We start from the raw sequence: 16,602 nt of genomic DNA on the forward strand, positions 1-16,602 counted from the left end.
TGGGCCTTTGAAGAAAGCTTTTCTCAGTTAGGGTATCAATAATGCTTGCCTTGATAAGACTATATAACAATTTCAGTGGTGGAAGGAAAAGTGGACAACACCTTCCACAAACAGCACTATAGTTCTTCAAAAGGAACCATATAGCAAAACAGTACTTAAAATTCAATTTCATCCATTCAGTTATCAGTCAACAAATATTTACCAAGAACCTATCCCATTGTAGCTTTGGCCAAGTAGGAGGCTGGGAATCCAGGATTGAAAAGGTCTTTGAAGAAGTCTCAGGCTATGGGAACCAAGGATCTCTGTATGGCCTTTGTTTCTGCAGTCAGTGCCCCTTGCTGAAGACTAAATGGAGAATGCTTGTCTTGCTGGTTTCTAAGACAAATGCCTATGGCAGCGTTTCCTCTTTCTGTTGCTTACACAGATGCATATGAACTTCTTGATCCTCCTCGCTTCTACCACCTCCTCATGATCAGAGTTGTGTTGCCCTGTCTTCAGTTCTTGTTCATCCTCACTCCATTTTTGTTCCAGTCCTGGGACTTGAATTCAGGGTCTGGGTGCTGTCCCTAAGCTTATATTGCTCCAGGGTAGCACTTTGAGCCATAGTTCTACTTCTGGCCTTTTTGGTAGTTGAATGGAGATAAGAGTCTCACAGACTGATCTGCCTGGGCTGTCTCCAAACCTCGATCCTCAGACCTCAGCCTCCTGAATAGCTGGGGTTATAGGAATAAGCCACCGGTGCCTCGCCCTTCCTTACTTCTTGACTCACTGCACTCTGGCTAGTGTACCTCTTATTTCTCTGGCCAAGGTCACCAGAGACCTCCTAATGGCCAAATCCAAGGCATTCCTTTCAATGTCTACCCAATTCCGCTAGGAGGATGGACAGATGACACAGCTGGCGATTCTCTCAGAAAAACTCACTTTCGCTTCCACACTGAAAACAAAAAGAACCTCTGAGGGCTATTCCCTTTCACTTCTCTTTTTTAGACATTTCCTCCTTTTTGTGCCCCCGAACTGCTGGTGTTCCCAGGAGGTCTACCTTCAGCTCTGACTCTGGGTGAGTGATAGCCGGTTACAATCTATAAATTGTATACTTTCCCTGTCTCAGCTAGAATCTAAGCATAGACACGTTCCACAGGGGACATGGCTTATTGGATATCTCCAATTTGGTGCCTTCTGCTCATTTCCTGTCTTATAATATGGTCTTTAAGCCATCTGTCTGTTCACTTATCTGCCTCCAATCAGCACTAAATAAGTCTTCAATTGGAATATATATTCACAGAAAGTACTCAAGTTCACAGAAAGAACTAAAAAAAAAAAAAAACCCAACTAAAGAATGAATGAATAAGATTGTCTGAGAAGAATTTGTCCTTTGGTAGTCCCATCTCCTAAAAAACATTTTTATTATCTGACACTTACAAAAACTGAGGAGTTAGAGATATGTCTCAGGTCATAGAGTACCAGCCATGAGCAAAGCAAGCCTTAGATACTGAGTGTGAGTCTCAGTTTTGGAGAGAGAGAGAGAGAGAGAGAGAGAGAGAGATTGAACAAAAGTTTAGCCATTTAGTATTTACAAAACAGAACTGCTATGAAAAACAAAATCAATAGAGGGTTGTTTTGGTTTTCTTGGTTTTGGGGGTTTTTCCGCTGCTGTTGTTTTGTTTTGCAGTGTTTGGGATCAAACCCAGGACCTTGTGCTTGGTAGGTGAGGGTCCATCCTTGAGCCACATCCTCAAACATGCAGTTAATGATGGGACGAATGCTGGAGACAGTGATACAGTTGAGTTGTGGCAAACACACCTATAATTGTGTTTAAATTTAAATTATAGGCGGGGAAGGAGCGATGGCGTACACCTGCCATCCCAGCTGTTCAGAAGGTGGAGTGGGAGAATCACAGATTTGAGGCCATCCTGGCAAAGGAGCAAAATCCTGTTCTCAAAAACAAAATCTAGAGCCAAATGCTAGTAGCTCATGCCTGTAATCCTAGCTACTCACAGGAAGCTAAGATCTGAAGATCATGGTTCAAAACCAGCTCAAGTACGAAAGTTAAGAGAGATTCAATTAAACACCAAAAACAAAACAAAACAAAAAAACAGAAGTGGAGCTGTGGCTTAAGTGGTAGAGTGCTAGCGGTGAACAAGAAAGCCCAGAAAGCTCACATCTGTAATCCTAGCTACTCAAGAGGCTGAGATCTGAAGCACAAGGTTTGAAGCCAGCCCCAGCAAGAAAGTCCAAGAGACTCTTATCTCCAATTAACCACCAGAAAACTGGAAGTGGTGCTGTGGCTCAAAGTGATGGTGCACTAACTCTGAGTAAAAAGAGCTCAGAAAAAAAAAAAAGCAAGCAAGCAAGCAATTTAGGGACAGTGCCCAGGTCCTGACTTCAAGCCCCCAGGAAAGGTGCATGTGCATGTGCGTTCTCTCTCTTTCTCTCTCTCTCTCTCTCTCTCTCTCTCTCTCTCTCACACACACACACACAGAATTAAAGGTACTGAAGAAGCAGTAAAGGCCACTTGAGTCATTTCCCAAAGGAGATAACTAACCCAGCCTGAAAATTAGAAGTAAAGGGAAAACTTGGAACTAAGCTAGACAACATGTCCTTTTACTGTATGTAAAAAACACATGAGAAATAAACTCAGAAGGTTGTCATTGTTAAGGTTTTTAACTATATACAAAACTAATAAGCCTTTTTTTCTTTTTGTGATAATTTTAGGGCTTGAACTCAGGGCCTGCACACTGTCCCTGAGCTTTTGTGCTCAAGGCTACCACTTTACCAAATGTGAGTCACAACTCAACTTCTGGCTTTTTTGATGCTGAATGGACTTTTCTGCCTGGGCTGGTTTAGAACCATGATCCTCAGATCTCAGCCTCCTGAGTAGCTAGAATTACAGATCTGAGCCATTGACACCCCCAACAAGTCTTCTTTTGAAAATGTTTTGTTTGTTTTTGTTGGTTGTAGGGCTTGAACTCTGGGCTTGGGCGCTGTCCCTGCACTCTTCAGCTCAAGGCTAGAGCTCTACCGCATGAGCCATAGCACCATTTCCAGCTTCTTAGTGGTTTATTGGAGATAAGAGTCTCACAGCCTTTCCTGTCTGGGCTGGCTTTGAACCATGATCCTCAGATCTGAGCCTCCTGAGTAGCTACTATTAACAGGCGTGAGCCACCAGCGCTGTGGCTCAAGTGGTAGAGTGCTAGTCTTGAGCAAAAGAAGCTCAGGGACAGAGCTCAGGTCCTGAGTACAAGCCCCAGGACCAGCACAAAAAAATTACAATAAAACCCAGTAAAAATAGCCTGGGTATGGCAGTCCTAGAACTAGGAAAAAGAAGACAAGATAATGCATTATTATTTGGCCACAAAAAGGAATTAAGCAGGGATAAATGCAATAACTTGGACAAATCTTGAAAATATTATACTAAGTGAAAGAAATCAGATATGCAAGAGTATACATCCTATGACTTCATAAATAGTATAGGCAAATCTATAGACAAAAAGAAACTAATAGCCAACTAGGGATAGAAAGAGTAGAGGTTGGAGAAATGATGATGAATGACTATTAATGGATATTTGATTTATTTTGGGGTGATGAAAATATCTGAAAATGACTATGGTGATACTTGCATGACTCTATAAATATACGGAAGCCTGGCCCGCGCACCTAGAAGACTAAGAGCATAACCACGCCCACCTCATGCCGTCGTTCGCGACTTCGTAGCTCCGCCCACCTCAGCCTGCACGCTCCGCGGTCAGGACAAGTTTGGCCCCCCTACGGCCGCCGTAGCGCGTCGGCCCCGTTACCATAGGAAACGACCCGAGACCCGGGAAGGAGCGAAGTCGGTTTCCCGCCGGCGGGAGCTGTGGTTCTGGCCGTCAGAGGGGTCGGTGCGGTTCAACGCTGCAGCACCATGGCAGACCAGCTTTATCTGGAAAACATAGACGAGTTCGTCACAGACCAGAACAAGATCGTAAGGAGCCCAGAATGGAGAAGGCGGGCCTGCGAGGGGGTTTCGGGCCTGGGCCGGCCGCCGGGGCCTTGACCCCTGGTGTTTGCGGCCTCGTGGGGAGCTGGCCGCGGGGAGGCCGGCCAGTCGCGTGCCTCGTGCCCTGGGGCAAGCGAGGACCCTGGCGGAGGGCCGCGTGCCCGGGGTGGGCGTGCCGGCAGCTTGGCACCCGACTCCCGCCTTTCTGGTCAGGCCCCAGGGAGGGGCGTCGCCTGGGAATTTTTGTAAGATCGTCCCGACACTCGGGCATCCAGAGTCCCAAATCTGCAGTGACAGACTCAGTCCTTTCCCGGTTGTGAGACCTGTTGTTCAAGATCACGACCATTTCCTCTTCCTGGAAATTTAAATATTGATTGAGGCGTGGCCGGCCCCCTGGCGCTGGGTTAATCCAGTGAGTGGCTGGCTGTGAGCAGCCTGGGCAAATGAAATTGGGATGATTGAGGGCCTACTGTGCACCCAGGCGCACTGGGTAGTCCTTACAGAGAAGGGCATATAAAAGCAAGAGGGACCAAGTAACATGTTTATGTGTCCTTAGTGAGGGATAGGGACTTTTGGAACCTTAAGTTTGTCTCCTACTAATGCTAAGTGTGGCACCTTTATCCAAATTTTAATAGTCTTCTCTGTGTTGGAAGCTCAGTGTTTAGAATTGGAATTGTGTGCTTACGGGTCCTAAGTCTTGCATGGCTGATTCTCTGCCACTTGAGCCACGTCTCCAGTCTGGCATTTTGCTAGTTAATGTGGAGATAGATCTTACCCAGACTGGCCTAGATGCTCGATACCTAGAATTACAGGGATGAGCTATCAGTGCCTGACTGGAAGTGTTTTAGAGCAGGGAATACCGAGTATGTATATCCAGCTTGCCCTTTTAGATTGTTTTTCCTTACTTAGTCTGTTAAGCAAACTTCTTAGGAAATACCTTGGTCCTACTTGCTCACATGGTTCTTCTAAACTACAGTGGCATTGATTATAAGGCATACTCATCTAAGAATAAAGAGTTTTTAGGATTGGGCCCTTGTGATTGATTTACACTCTGGAGTCAATAAAACTTAAGGAATTGTTTTTTCTTGCAGGTGACATACAAATGGCTGAGCTACACTCTAGGGGTTCATGTTAATCAGGCAAAACAGTAAGTCCAGTTTTCTACCAATTTTAATGACATGAGTTTTTTTTCATTGTTTTTAACTATGCACATAACTTCTTAGGTGACAACTTTTTTTTTTTTCTGTTTCCCTGGGTAATTGGAAAAGAATACTAGTTTTTATTACCTTGATTTTTTTTTTTTTTTGCCTCTTTTAGGAGATGGGTGGGCTTGTATACAAATGTATGGTGATAAATTCACTGGATTTATTTGTAGGCCTGCCTCTGGTTAACATCACTTTGTTATTTCAGATTTATTAAGTGGACTAGTCAGTCCAGTTTATAACTCAGATTTATGTCTGTTGTCTTATGTCTTCACTATATTTTCTTGAGTGCTTCTTAGGCCCATCCTTGGTTGTTACTCATATGTTTCCATGAGGGCATCAGCTGTTTGGCACAAGCTATATAATGGTGTAAGACAGAAAAACTAAGTAAAACTAAAAGAGAGTGTTTAGGTTGGCAATGCATGGCCCTTGTTGAATTTTGATATGTTATTTTTCCTTGCTGAAACTTGAGGGCAAAGGGAGAAGCCAAGTTTTTGAAATAATTTTCAAGTTTTTTTTACCTTAAAGATGCAGATTATTTTTGTACAGTATCTTCAAAATAAAATATATTTTTTAAAAGATGCAGATTATTGGGGCTGGGGGTTTAGGTCAGTGGAAGAGTGCCTGCCTGGCGAGCGCAAGGCCCTGAGTTCAGTCCTCAGCTCTGGGAAAAAAAAAAACAAAAAACCCACAAGGCAACAAAAGATACAGGTTATTGTTTATGTCCTAAGGAGAAGATTTGGTGAACTAGCTGAGGACACATATTTGGAGGTTAAATGCTCATTTTGGTTTGCTTTCTTCCTAAGGATGGCCTGAGGAAATTTCTTTTGAGTTATAAGAACATGCTTCATGGCAAGTCTTAGGAAGACCTTGAGCTCTAGAGAAGTTTGATTTGCCTTTATTTGGGTTAATTTAGACAGATCTAGGGGACTCATTTGGCAGTTTAAGGTCCTGAAACTGTTGGCTTATTTTTGTTTCTGATACTAGAAATTGAACTCAGAGCTTCACACTTACTATGCAGACATCTTACCACTTTAGTCATACCTCCAGCTCCTTTTTGTATTATTTTTGAGGTAAAGTCTTACATTATGCCTGGGCTGGACTGAGTTTGATCTTCCTACTTGTGGTTTCTTGTGTCACTGGGCAATAAGCTTATACCAATGTACTCAGCTATTGGTTGAGATGGAGCTGGAGAACCTCTTTTTACCCAGGCCAATATTGAACCATGATACCATCACCACCACCACCACCACCACACACATACACACAATCACATAGTTTTTGCCTCCTAAATAGCTAGGATTACAGGCTTGAGCCATTTTGCCTAGCTGCCGGACTGGTTTTCACTGAGATTGCTCCTAACCAGTTCCGACCCAAATTCAAGAACCCTCAGTTACTTTTGGTATGGACATTTATAAGTGACTTTTTAAAAAATTAGTTGTAGCAGCTGTTACTATATACATCTGTTGGAGTTTAAGGTGCTTATTTAGGACTGGGATTTCCTTAAAATGAACTAAAGATGCATATGATGTTTGCCTGGTTACATATAGTTTTTAATAGCATTTACAGTGTCTTAACCCCTACTTGACTTCTCAACTTCATCCCATACCACTTGCTTTCTCACTATATTAACAATATGTAAACTCCTTCTGTACTATTATCTCTACCTGGAAGTAATGACTAGAGGCATGGCTCAAGAGTACCTGCCTATCCAGCACAGGAACCTGAGTACTGAAAAAAGAAAAATAGATTTATTGAAATACAGTTCACATACTATACCCATTTAAAGCATACAATTTAATGATTTTTAATATATTTATATAATGTATATATATATTATATATGATAATATATGTATATTTATTGAGTCATGCAAGTATCACCATAGTCATTTTCAGATATTTTCATCACCCCAAAATAAATCAAATATCCATTAATAGTCATTCATCATCATTTCTCCAACCTCTACTCTTTCTATCCCTAGATGGCTATTAGTTTCTTTTTGTCTATAGATTTGCCTATACTAGTTATGAAATCATAGGATGTATACTCTTGCATATCTGATTTCTTTCACTTAGTATAATATTTTCAAGATTTGTCCAAGTTATTGCATTTATCCCTGCTTAATTCCTTTTTGTGGCCAAATAATAATGCATTATCTTGTCTACTTTTTCCTAGTTCTAGGACTGCCATACCCAGGCTATTTTTACTGGGTTTTATTGTAATTTTTTTGTGCTGGTCCTGGGGCTTGTACTCAGGACCTGAGCTCTGTCCCTGAGCTTCTTTTGCTCAAGACTAGCACTCTACCACTTGAGCCACAGCACCACTTCAATTTTTTCAGAGTAGTTTATTGGAGAAAGAATGTCATGGACTTTTCTGCCTGGGCTGGCTTAACACCGCAATCCTCAGATCTCAGCCTCCTGAGTAGCTAGGATTATAGGTGTTAGCCACTAGTGCCAGTTGCACAGATTATTTTTGAAACAGGGTCTGACTTTTAGCTGAGATTATGGGTATATGCTACCACACTCACCTTCTTCCATGTAGTCTTGCAATTTTCTGCCAGTTTTCTGACGTGGAACCAGGGCCCTCTTGACCTCAGGTTCTCATAAAGCTATGGTGACAGGTGTATACCACTGCATCCACCTGTGCCTGAAAAGAGGTCTTATGAGCTTTTTTCCTATGTAAGCCTCAAACCATGATCCTTCTGATTTCAGCTAGAATTACAGGAATGGCCATCAGTACATGACTTGGTTTTGATTTGTTTCTCTCTAATATCTAATGATGTTTTATGTGTTTATTGGCCATTTAGAAATACCTATCCCAAAATTTCACCAATTTTTATTGGATTGTCTTTTTACTGTTGAGTTTTAAGAATTGTTTATATATTCTGGATATAAGATTATGACCAGATAAATGATTTACAAAATCTTTTTCTTATTCCATAGGTGGTCATTGCACTTGCTTGTTGCTGTCCTTTGAAGTACAAATGTTATTGTTGAAAGTGTCCAACTTATTTTTTCTTTTGTCTTCGTTTTAGATGCAGCCTATGAAGGCTGTAAAGACCTATGCTTATGGATTTCCTTCCTTCCTTCCTTGCTCCCTCCCTCCTTCCCTCCCTCCCTTCATCCCTCCCTCTCCGCTTTCTCCCTCCCTTCCTCTCCCCCTTCTTTCTTTCTTTCTTTCTCCTTCCTTTCTTTCCTTTCTTTCTTCTTTCTTTCTTTCTTTTTTCTTCTTTTGACTCAAGGACTTGCTGTCCAGGCTGGCCTTAACCTCACTCTGTACTCCAAGCTGGCTTGGAACTCATGATCCTTCTGCCTCCCCTTTTGTTTTTTTCCTAAGGGTTTTGTATTTTTTTCTCTTATACTTAATTAAATGATTTATTTGGAGCCCATTTTTTGGTGGTATTGGTGTTTGAATGCAGGGCTTTGCACTTGCTAGGCAAGTGCTCGACCACTTGAGCTATCACCTTAGCCTTTTCACTTTAATTTTTGATAGGGTGTCACTGGATAGGCTCAGTCCTGGCTTGGCTTTTACTGTGATACTCATATTATTGTTGGGTTTTTTTGTTTGTTTTTAATGCCCACCTTGGGTCTTGAACTCAGTACCTCGGTGCTGCCCCTGGTCTGTTTTGCTCAAGGCTAGTGCTCTACCACTTGAGCCACAGTTTCACTTCTGTCTTTTTCATGGTTGATTGGATGTAAGAGTCTCAAGCACATTCCTGCCTGGGCTGGCTTTGAATCACTCTTCTCAGATTTCAGCTTCCTGAGTAGCTATGATTACAAGCATGAGCCACCAGTGCCCAGCTCTTCCTATTATTATTTTTATTGTTATTTTGGTGATTGCTAGAAGTGCTTTACCACTTCCTTCACAGCCCAGTCTTTCTGGTTTACTGATTAAGGTGGGGGTCCTGATAATTTTGTTTTTTTTCCTGGGTTGACCTCAAGTCACTGTCTTCCCAATCTACCTCCAGATTAGTTGTGATTATAGGAATGAGCCACCATGTCATGCTAATTTCTTTAATAATTGCTAATTGTCACTATATTCAAGTTTTTTTCAGATTATATGCTTGCTAACCTAAAAAAAATTCATATTAAGACTACACTAAAACTTTCAGATTATTAGTTCAAGGCACTTTTTAAATGAGGAATGGAATTTGTATTACTCATGTCTTCTAGGAATAATTGGGAGTTATTTTTTCATGCCTGGTGTAAGGAAAGAGTGCAATTTGATTTGTATCAATATAGGTATCCATTTGTCTAGCACTTGATAATTCTTACTACTGTCTGGTATTTTCTTTTTATTGTACTTGTCTTCTCTCACTAGAATATATGCTCCTGGAAGGCCAAAACTTTGTTAATCTAGTTCACATTGCTCAGCTTGTTATTGCTGCAGATAATAAATCCCCTCAAAATTTAGTGGTTGCAAACAACTTTTTTTGGGGGGAGGGGGTTCCAGTCATGGGGCCTGAACTCTGAGCTTGGGCGCTGTCCCTCAGCTCTTCAGCTCAAGGCTAGCACTCTACCACTTGAGCCACAGCACCACTTCCGGCTTTTTTTTTCTTTTTTCTTTTGTGGTGCTGAGGAATCGAACCCAGGGCCTCATGCATGCAGGAAAGCACTCTACCACTGAGCCATCTTCCCAGCCCTTTTTTAATACTCTTAAGAGTGTTTAGAATTTTGGACACAGTGGAAATGGTACTGACTAAATGACCTGATTTGCATTTTTAAAACATCACTGTGGCCACAGTGGAAAAGGAAGGGATAGAAGGGGACTTAACACTTGGAATTGGAATAGCCCCGTCAGGAGATTCAAGGGTCATGGAGATAAGAATTACTCAGGAGGAAGAGCTGATTGAGACTTGGCCACTCACTGGATAGGGAGACATTCAGAGCAATGACACCAGGTTTGGTGATTGGAGCAAATGATGATGATGTCAGGGATGGATGAAGCCATCAACATGAATAAAACAGACCAAGGAGAACACATAGAAGTAGATGACCAAGCATAGTTCATGTTCCAGAAAACCCCCTCAGACCCAGTTAAACTACATGGCTACTCACTAACAGAGGGAAAAGATGGCTAAAGCCACTGCTACAGCTAAGCAAAAGGAAGAGAGAAATCTTCAGGAAGGAGTGCAGAGGCAGTTGAGGAGAACCAGGAGACTCAGAAGCTAAGGGACAATTCAGGAAGAGAGTGATTAGCAGTTTAGGTTATATTTCTCTTGATATTGAAAAAAAAATTTTTTGCTATCCTTGGCAGAAGTATGACACATAGAACTCTGTTTCTTGAAATAAAATAAAAATGATATGTCTCTTTTTGCTGTTAAACTTTTAAGTTATGGGAGAGAATCAACTTCTGATATTTGCTGGATGAGAGGAATAAAAATGAATGAAAGGATTTTACTAAAAGCAAATTTTTGCATTTAATGTTGGTTATCTAAGATTAATGAATATTCTGGAAACTGGGTAGTAAAAGCAAACTTACATTCTGTAGTTATTAGTAATTAAATCTGAGTAATTATAAAATTAGACTTAGGTTATTTCGGAGGTAGAGTCTCATATGGGCTGGCTTCGAACCATAAACCTTATATTTTGGAGTACCAAAGTCTTAGAATTTGTGGAAAACTTTGAATCAAACAAGAAAGTCATATGGTCAGGCACTGGTGGCTTATACCTCTAATCCTTGCTTCTCAGGAAGCTGAGGTCTGAGGAGTGCAGTTCAAAGGCAGTCCAAGCAAAATAAAGTCTGTGAGACTCTTATCTCCAATAAACTACCAAAGAAGCTGGAAGTGGAGCTGTGACTCTTGTGGTAGAGTATCATCCTTGAGCAAGAGAAGCTCAGGCCCTTAGTTCAAGCACCAAGGCCCTTAGTTCAAGCCACTGTACTGGGGGAAAGAAAACAAAAAACAAAGCCCCCATCTCTATTTGCTAATACTTTGAAGGGGGAGGGAGGGTAACAGGAATCCCAGGTTAGGAGAATTGAGTCTAGTCTAACTTTATTGCTTAATACCTCAAGATACTAAGAGAGATCTAGAAAAATTATTTTATACTAGATTCTATAGCTAACTAATTAATTTACTGTGGATTTGGTATCATGTCCATTATATATCATTGCCACTGTTCTCATGCAGGCTCTGGTTCTCTTGGCTGGTCATTATTTTATTTTACTATTTATTGTGTCACTGCAAACTCAGACTCAATGTTTCACCTAAAGTCTATCTTTTGTAAAAAAAAAAAAAAGAAATATATATATATATAATATATACACACTTATGTATGTGTGTGTATCTGTATAGACTGAACAAAAGTTCTGCTGTTTAGAAAATTCAATGGACTATCAGATTTATTTATTTATTTTTGCCAGTCCTGGGGCTTGAACTCAGGGCCTGGGCACTGTCCCTGAGCTTTTACTTGCGCTACAGTGCCACTTCTAGCTTTTTCTGTTTATGTGGTACTGAGAAATCAAACCCAGGGCCTTATGCATGCCAGGCCATTACTCTACCAGTAAGTCAAATTCCCGGTCATATCAGATTTCATATATCTAACTTTTAAGTCATAAATTAAGAGTTGAGATTTTTACTAATGAATTCTCCCTTCTTTGGAACAGGATGCTGTATGATTATGTTGAAAGGAAACGGAAGGAAAATTCAGGAGCCCAACTGCATGTCACTTATTTGGTGTCTGGCAGTCTTATTCAGAATGGACATTCTGTAAGTTCTCAGAATTTTATAATGAACTAAAAAACTGTTACAACCTAATTTCCAGGGGAGAGCAAAACACAGATTCAGTATTAAGAAAGTTGAACTGGGATATGAACTGGATATGCTTTAATTATTTTTCAGATATGGGCTCCCATTTGTGCCCAAAATTGGACCATGGTCCTTTTACCTATGCCTCACATGTAACTGGGTTTACAGGCATGCACCACCAAACCTGGTTCAGTTGAGATGGGTTCTTGCTAACTTTTGCTCAGGCTGACTTTGAACTGTCACTCTCCCAGTCCCTGCCTCCTGAATATCTGGGATTATAGATATGATTCACTGTGCCTGGCCTATAATTTTGAATGCTTACTTTGGTAGCTTTGTAGCTTAAGTTGCTGACAGACTGGGGTTTTAGCTCCAGGACTTAGCTAATGCAGTATAGTAACATGGGTTAGGAGCATCTTTATTCTCCTGCATCTTCTTTTTACATTATTATCCTATTTGGTATCTGTTAATCTGTCAACATGGACACCTGCTGCATTTTCATCATCTCATTAAAGCTTTCTTGGTCTGCTAACTTTACCTTTCAGGAGCACAGAGGTCATTCCCTGTAGAAGCTTTGTTCTTCCCACACCAGTGAGCCCTGGTGACTTTGATTACCCCTCCCCCGCCCCCCCCCCCCCCCCCCCCCGCCCCCCACCTCATCCCTGCTTCCTCCCAAAGTGTAGCATTATGTTCTCAACTTTCTAAAGCCTTCTACCACCACCTATCCCATGAGTCTTGGCCCAAGGATCAGGTTCCTTCTCAGAGATCTGCTAGTATGTGTTTTGTTCTCTTCAGACTTTCCCAAAAAATTACAAATTAAAAACCCTGACTTAAATACTGGGAAATGAATCCAGAGCTTGGTACATGCATTGTCAATGAACTGCACTCGAAGCCCTGGGTTTATTTTTTAGAAAGTGCCCCAAACGTGAGATTTAAAACTAATCATTTTATTTTTTATTTTTTGGTGCTGATCCTAGGGCATGAACTCAGGGCATGGGTGCTGTCTCTGTGCTTTTTTGCTCAAGGTTAGCACTCTACCATTTGAGCCAAAGTGCTACTTCTGGCTTTTTCTGAGTAGTTTATTAGAGATAAAGAGTCTCATGGACTTTTCTGCCTGGGCTGGCCTTGAACCATGATCCTCAGATTTCAGCCTCCTGAGTAGCTGATATTATAGGCAGGAGCCACCAGCACACAGCTAAAACTGTAATCTTAATTTAGTAATTTAGAAGCAAACTGCTGGTGGGATCCGATCCTATATTTCTGTAGCCATTAGTTTCTTTCTTCATAAGCTTTTGGTAAGCCAAATGATAATCAGAGGTATTTACAAGTGTGGAATCATTTGTATTATATACCTGAAACTCTCAGATAAACTTGCCATCAGAAATCTCTTCCTGTATCATTCTGAAGTAGATGCTGTCAGTTTGCAACTGCATGACATCTTTTCTGTTCCTGAGTTTAAGGAACTCCTTTCTCTCTTTTTAGAATCTTCAAATAAGTGTAGTTTTCCTTGGGAACCATTGTGTTCCTTTAAAGAACAGCTTGGCTATCTCATATCTGAAATATTCCTTATAAGAAGTGTTTCAAATTTTGGATTTGTTTTAGATTTGAAAATATTTGCATATACATAATGAAATACTTTGGGGATGGAACTCAAATTTAATTATGAAATTCACTTAAGCTTTATACAAACACATACTATACACATACACATATCTAGTACACATAGTCAGAAGTTAGTCTTATGCAGTATTTTTAATTATTTCATGCATGAAACAAAAGTTTCCAAAGTGAATTCCATTTTGGGAATCATATCAGTGCTCAGAAAGATTCAGAGTTTGGAGAATTTTTGATTTGGGTTTTTGGATTAATAACCTGCTATGATTTTTTTTTTTTTTGGCAGGGGTCACCAATCTTTGAGAACTTGAAAGAAAAGTACATGTTAACATTTTAAAAACTTAAGAGTTCTGACTAGGATCTAAAATTAGTAATTTATGTTTTAGAATAATGTAGATTTTACTCTGATATGACAAGAACTCCTAATTTGGGATTGTTAGATTATCTTTAATGGTTAATATTTGAGACTTAGGATTTTTGCGTGAGTTCCTAAAAGTGCATAAAAATTTTATTCCAGAGCACATTTTTCTGTACAACCTGTAATCTGTTTTATTAGTCAGCTTTTTGTTTTTATAATAAAATAACAGATAATCAACTTAAAAGGAAGAAAGGATATGGGTACTTGTAGATCATGCCTGTAATCCTAGCTACTCTGAAGGCTGAGATCTGAGGATTATGGTTTGAAGCTAGCCTGGGCAGGAAAGTCTGAGACTATTATTTCTAACCACCAGAAAACCAGAAGTGGTGCTGTGGTTCAAAGTGTTAGAGTATTATCTTTGAGCAAAAATGCTCAGAGCCAGTACCCAGCCCCTGAGTTCAAGCCCCACGACTGACCAAAAAAATAAAAGGAAGAAAGGTTTATTTTGGCTCAGGATTTTAGAAGTTTTAATCCATGGTTCATTGGCCCCATTGCTTCTATGTATTGAGGCATTATGGTAAGAGACATGCCAGAGGACAGCTTCTATGTATTGAGGCATTATGGTAAGAGACATGCCAGAGGACACCTTCATCTCATGGCTAGAAGCAAAAGAGAGAAAAAGAGTCTAGGGCTCTACAGTCCTCTTGAAGGGCATGCTCCCAATGACCCAAGACCTCCCATTAGGCCCCATGTCTTACAGTTTCTGTAATGCCAAGCCAGGGCCTAAGCCTTTAACACATGGGCATTTGAGGACCACGTAAGACCCAAATATAGCAAAAGTTAGAAAGCTGTGGCTTGCTTATGAAGTACCTTCTATTTTTAAGAGGACATTTAAATTCTGCTCAAAGTGCTTTTTCAAACACAGTCTTTATTGGACTCTTCATATAAAAATTACATTAAGCCAGGTACTGGTGGCTCATGCCAGTAATACTAGCTGTTTAGGAAGGTGAGATCTGAGGATCACAGTTTGAAGCTAGCCCAAGCAGGAAAGTCCTTGAGGCTCTTACCTCCAATTAATCACCTGAAAACCTGAAGTGGAGCTGTGGCCCAAAGTGGTATAGTATTAGCCTTGAGTAAAAAGGCTCAAGGGTAGTTTCTAGGCCCTGAGTTCAAGCCCCCTGACTGATCTGAGAAAAGAAAAAAAATTAAGAATGAGGTTGCTGTTGTTGGAACCACATGGACTTGTAGCACTCCTTACAGCCTCACCAGGAAGCACTGGAATTGCCTATCAAGTATGTTTGCTAACCCATGCTTTTCTCATAATAGCAGATTTTATTTTTGTTTTATTTTTTTCTAATTAAAGTTTTAATGTTTCTTTCTAGAAAGGAAAAGAGCACTATAGGCTTGGTATAGATTTAGATTTATTTTAATAAAAATAATTTTTATTTTTCTGATAGTCATGATTATTTATAAAAAATACTTAACTATGCAGAAAGCAGAACCTCTCTCTAATCTCATTCAGGAAAGTTTCAAGGCAATGTTTGTTTAAGCCTCTTTTTGTGATTTAGGTTAGAGGTTATCAACCTGATCTATCTATTATGAGTTTCTCATTAGCTTTTCCTGTAGTAATGTTTAGCTGAGATTGATTTTTATCATTGTCTGCATTATTAATTCACTACAGTTGATAAAATATTGATTTTTTTATGTGTACATTCTTCTAATGTTGATATTGACTCATTTCTAACAAATCAGAATGGATTTTATTCTTCTGTGTGGTGTCAGGGAATGAACTCAGGACCTTGTCCATACTAGGCAAGTACTCTACTACTTGAGCTATGCCTCTAGCCTCAAATATACTTATATACTTTTTTCTTTTTTTTTTGGTCGGTTGTGGGGCTTGAACTCTGGGCTTGGGCGCTGTCCCTCAGCTCTTCAGCTCAAGGCAAGCACTCTACCACTTGAGCTACAGCGCCACTTCCGGTTTTCTGGTTGTTTTATTGGAGATAGGAGTCTCACGGTCTCTCCTGCCCGGGCTGGCTTTGAACTGCGATCCTCAGATCTCAGCCTCCTGAGTAGCTAGGATTACAGGCGTGAGCCACCAGTGCCCGGCTATACTTTTTTCTTTTAAAAAAAAAAGTTATTATAAAGGTGATGTACAGAGGGATTACAGTTACATAAATCAGATGATGAATACATTTCCTTTTGGGCAGTATCATCCTCAAATATATGTATTTTTAAAATAACAATATGGTGATGTTTTGATTTTTTGTGGTGTTAACTGACACTAAGCATGGTGGCAACCCATCTGTAATTTCAGCATTCAGAAGGTGTAGACAGGAGGATAACAGTTCAAGACCAGTCTGGGTTCCATAGCAAGACTCTGTCTTAATACTGTCTATATGTTCAAAGGGTTTACTCCCTGCCAGCTCTGGCTTTATGATGCTGACCTTATGCTTGTGTTTACCTTATTATCAGGAAGCCAGAATCAGAGCACCACTCTGGTTTGTGTTGTTAGGCACCAGCAAGCTGGCTTTTCCGCTCTGTTGTTTGTGTACATTTTTAGTATCTTATAGCAGTGCTTAGGCACACCGGACTATCTAGTTTTTCTCTGTAGGTATAAACTCTTATTTCCAGAGCTCTTACTGAAGGTCTGCATGGTTTTTGAGTGATTAGTTCTTAATGCTCTTTTTCTTGTAGGTTCTTTTAG

General features: G+C 40.4%; 1 protein-coding gene across 2 annotated transcripts in view; it reads left to right on the top strand.

The window, feature by feature from the left end:
• Positions 1-3,773: 3,773 nt before the first annotated feature.
• Pold3 (polymerase (DNA-directed), delta 3, accessory subunit) overlaps positions 3,774-16,602 on the top strand; it is a 46,518-nt gene continuing 33,689 nt past the window's right edge. The window contains exons 1-3 of one of the 2 annotated variants that reach the window (XM_013014170.1): positions 3,774-3,961; positions 5,068-5,123; positions 11,785-11,887. In XM_013014170.1, the coding sequence (XP_012869624.1) occupies positions 3,902-3,961; positions 5,068-5,123; positions 11,785-11,887 (219 nt within the window). In that variant the 5' untranslated portion in view covers positions 3,774-3,901. The remainder of the gene's footprint in view (positions 3,962-5,067; positions 5,124-11,784; positions 11,888-16,602) is intronic. The other variant, XR_001174978.1, reaches the window with a different exon arrangement.

This window comes from Dipodomys ordii, unplaced genomic scaffold, assembly GCF_000151885.1.
Source record: "Dipodomys ordii isolate 6190 unplaced genomic scaffold, Dord_2.0 Scaffold22, whole genome shotgun sequence".
Lineage (NCBI taxonomy): Eukaryota > Metazoa > Chordata > Mammalia > Rodentia > Heteromyidae > Dipodomys > Dipodomys ordii.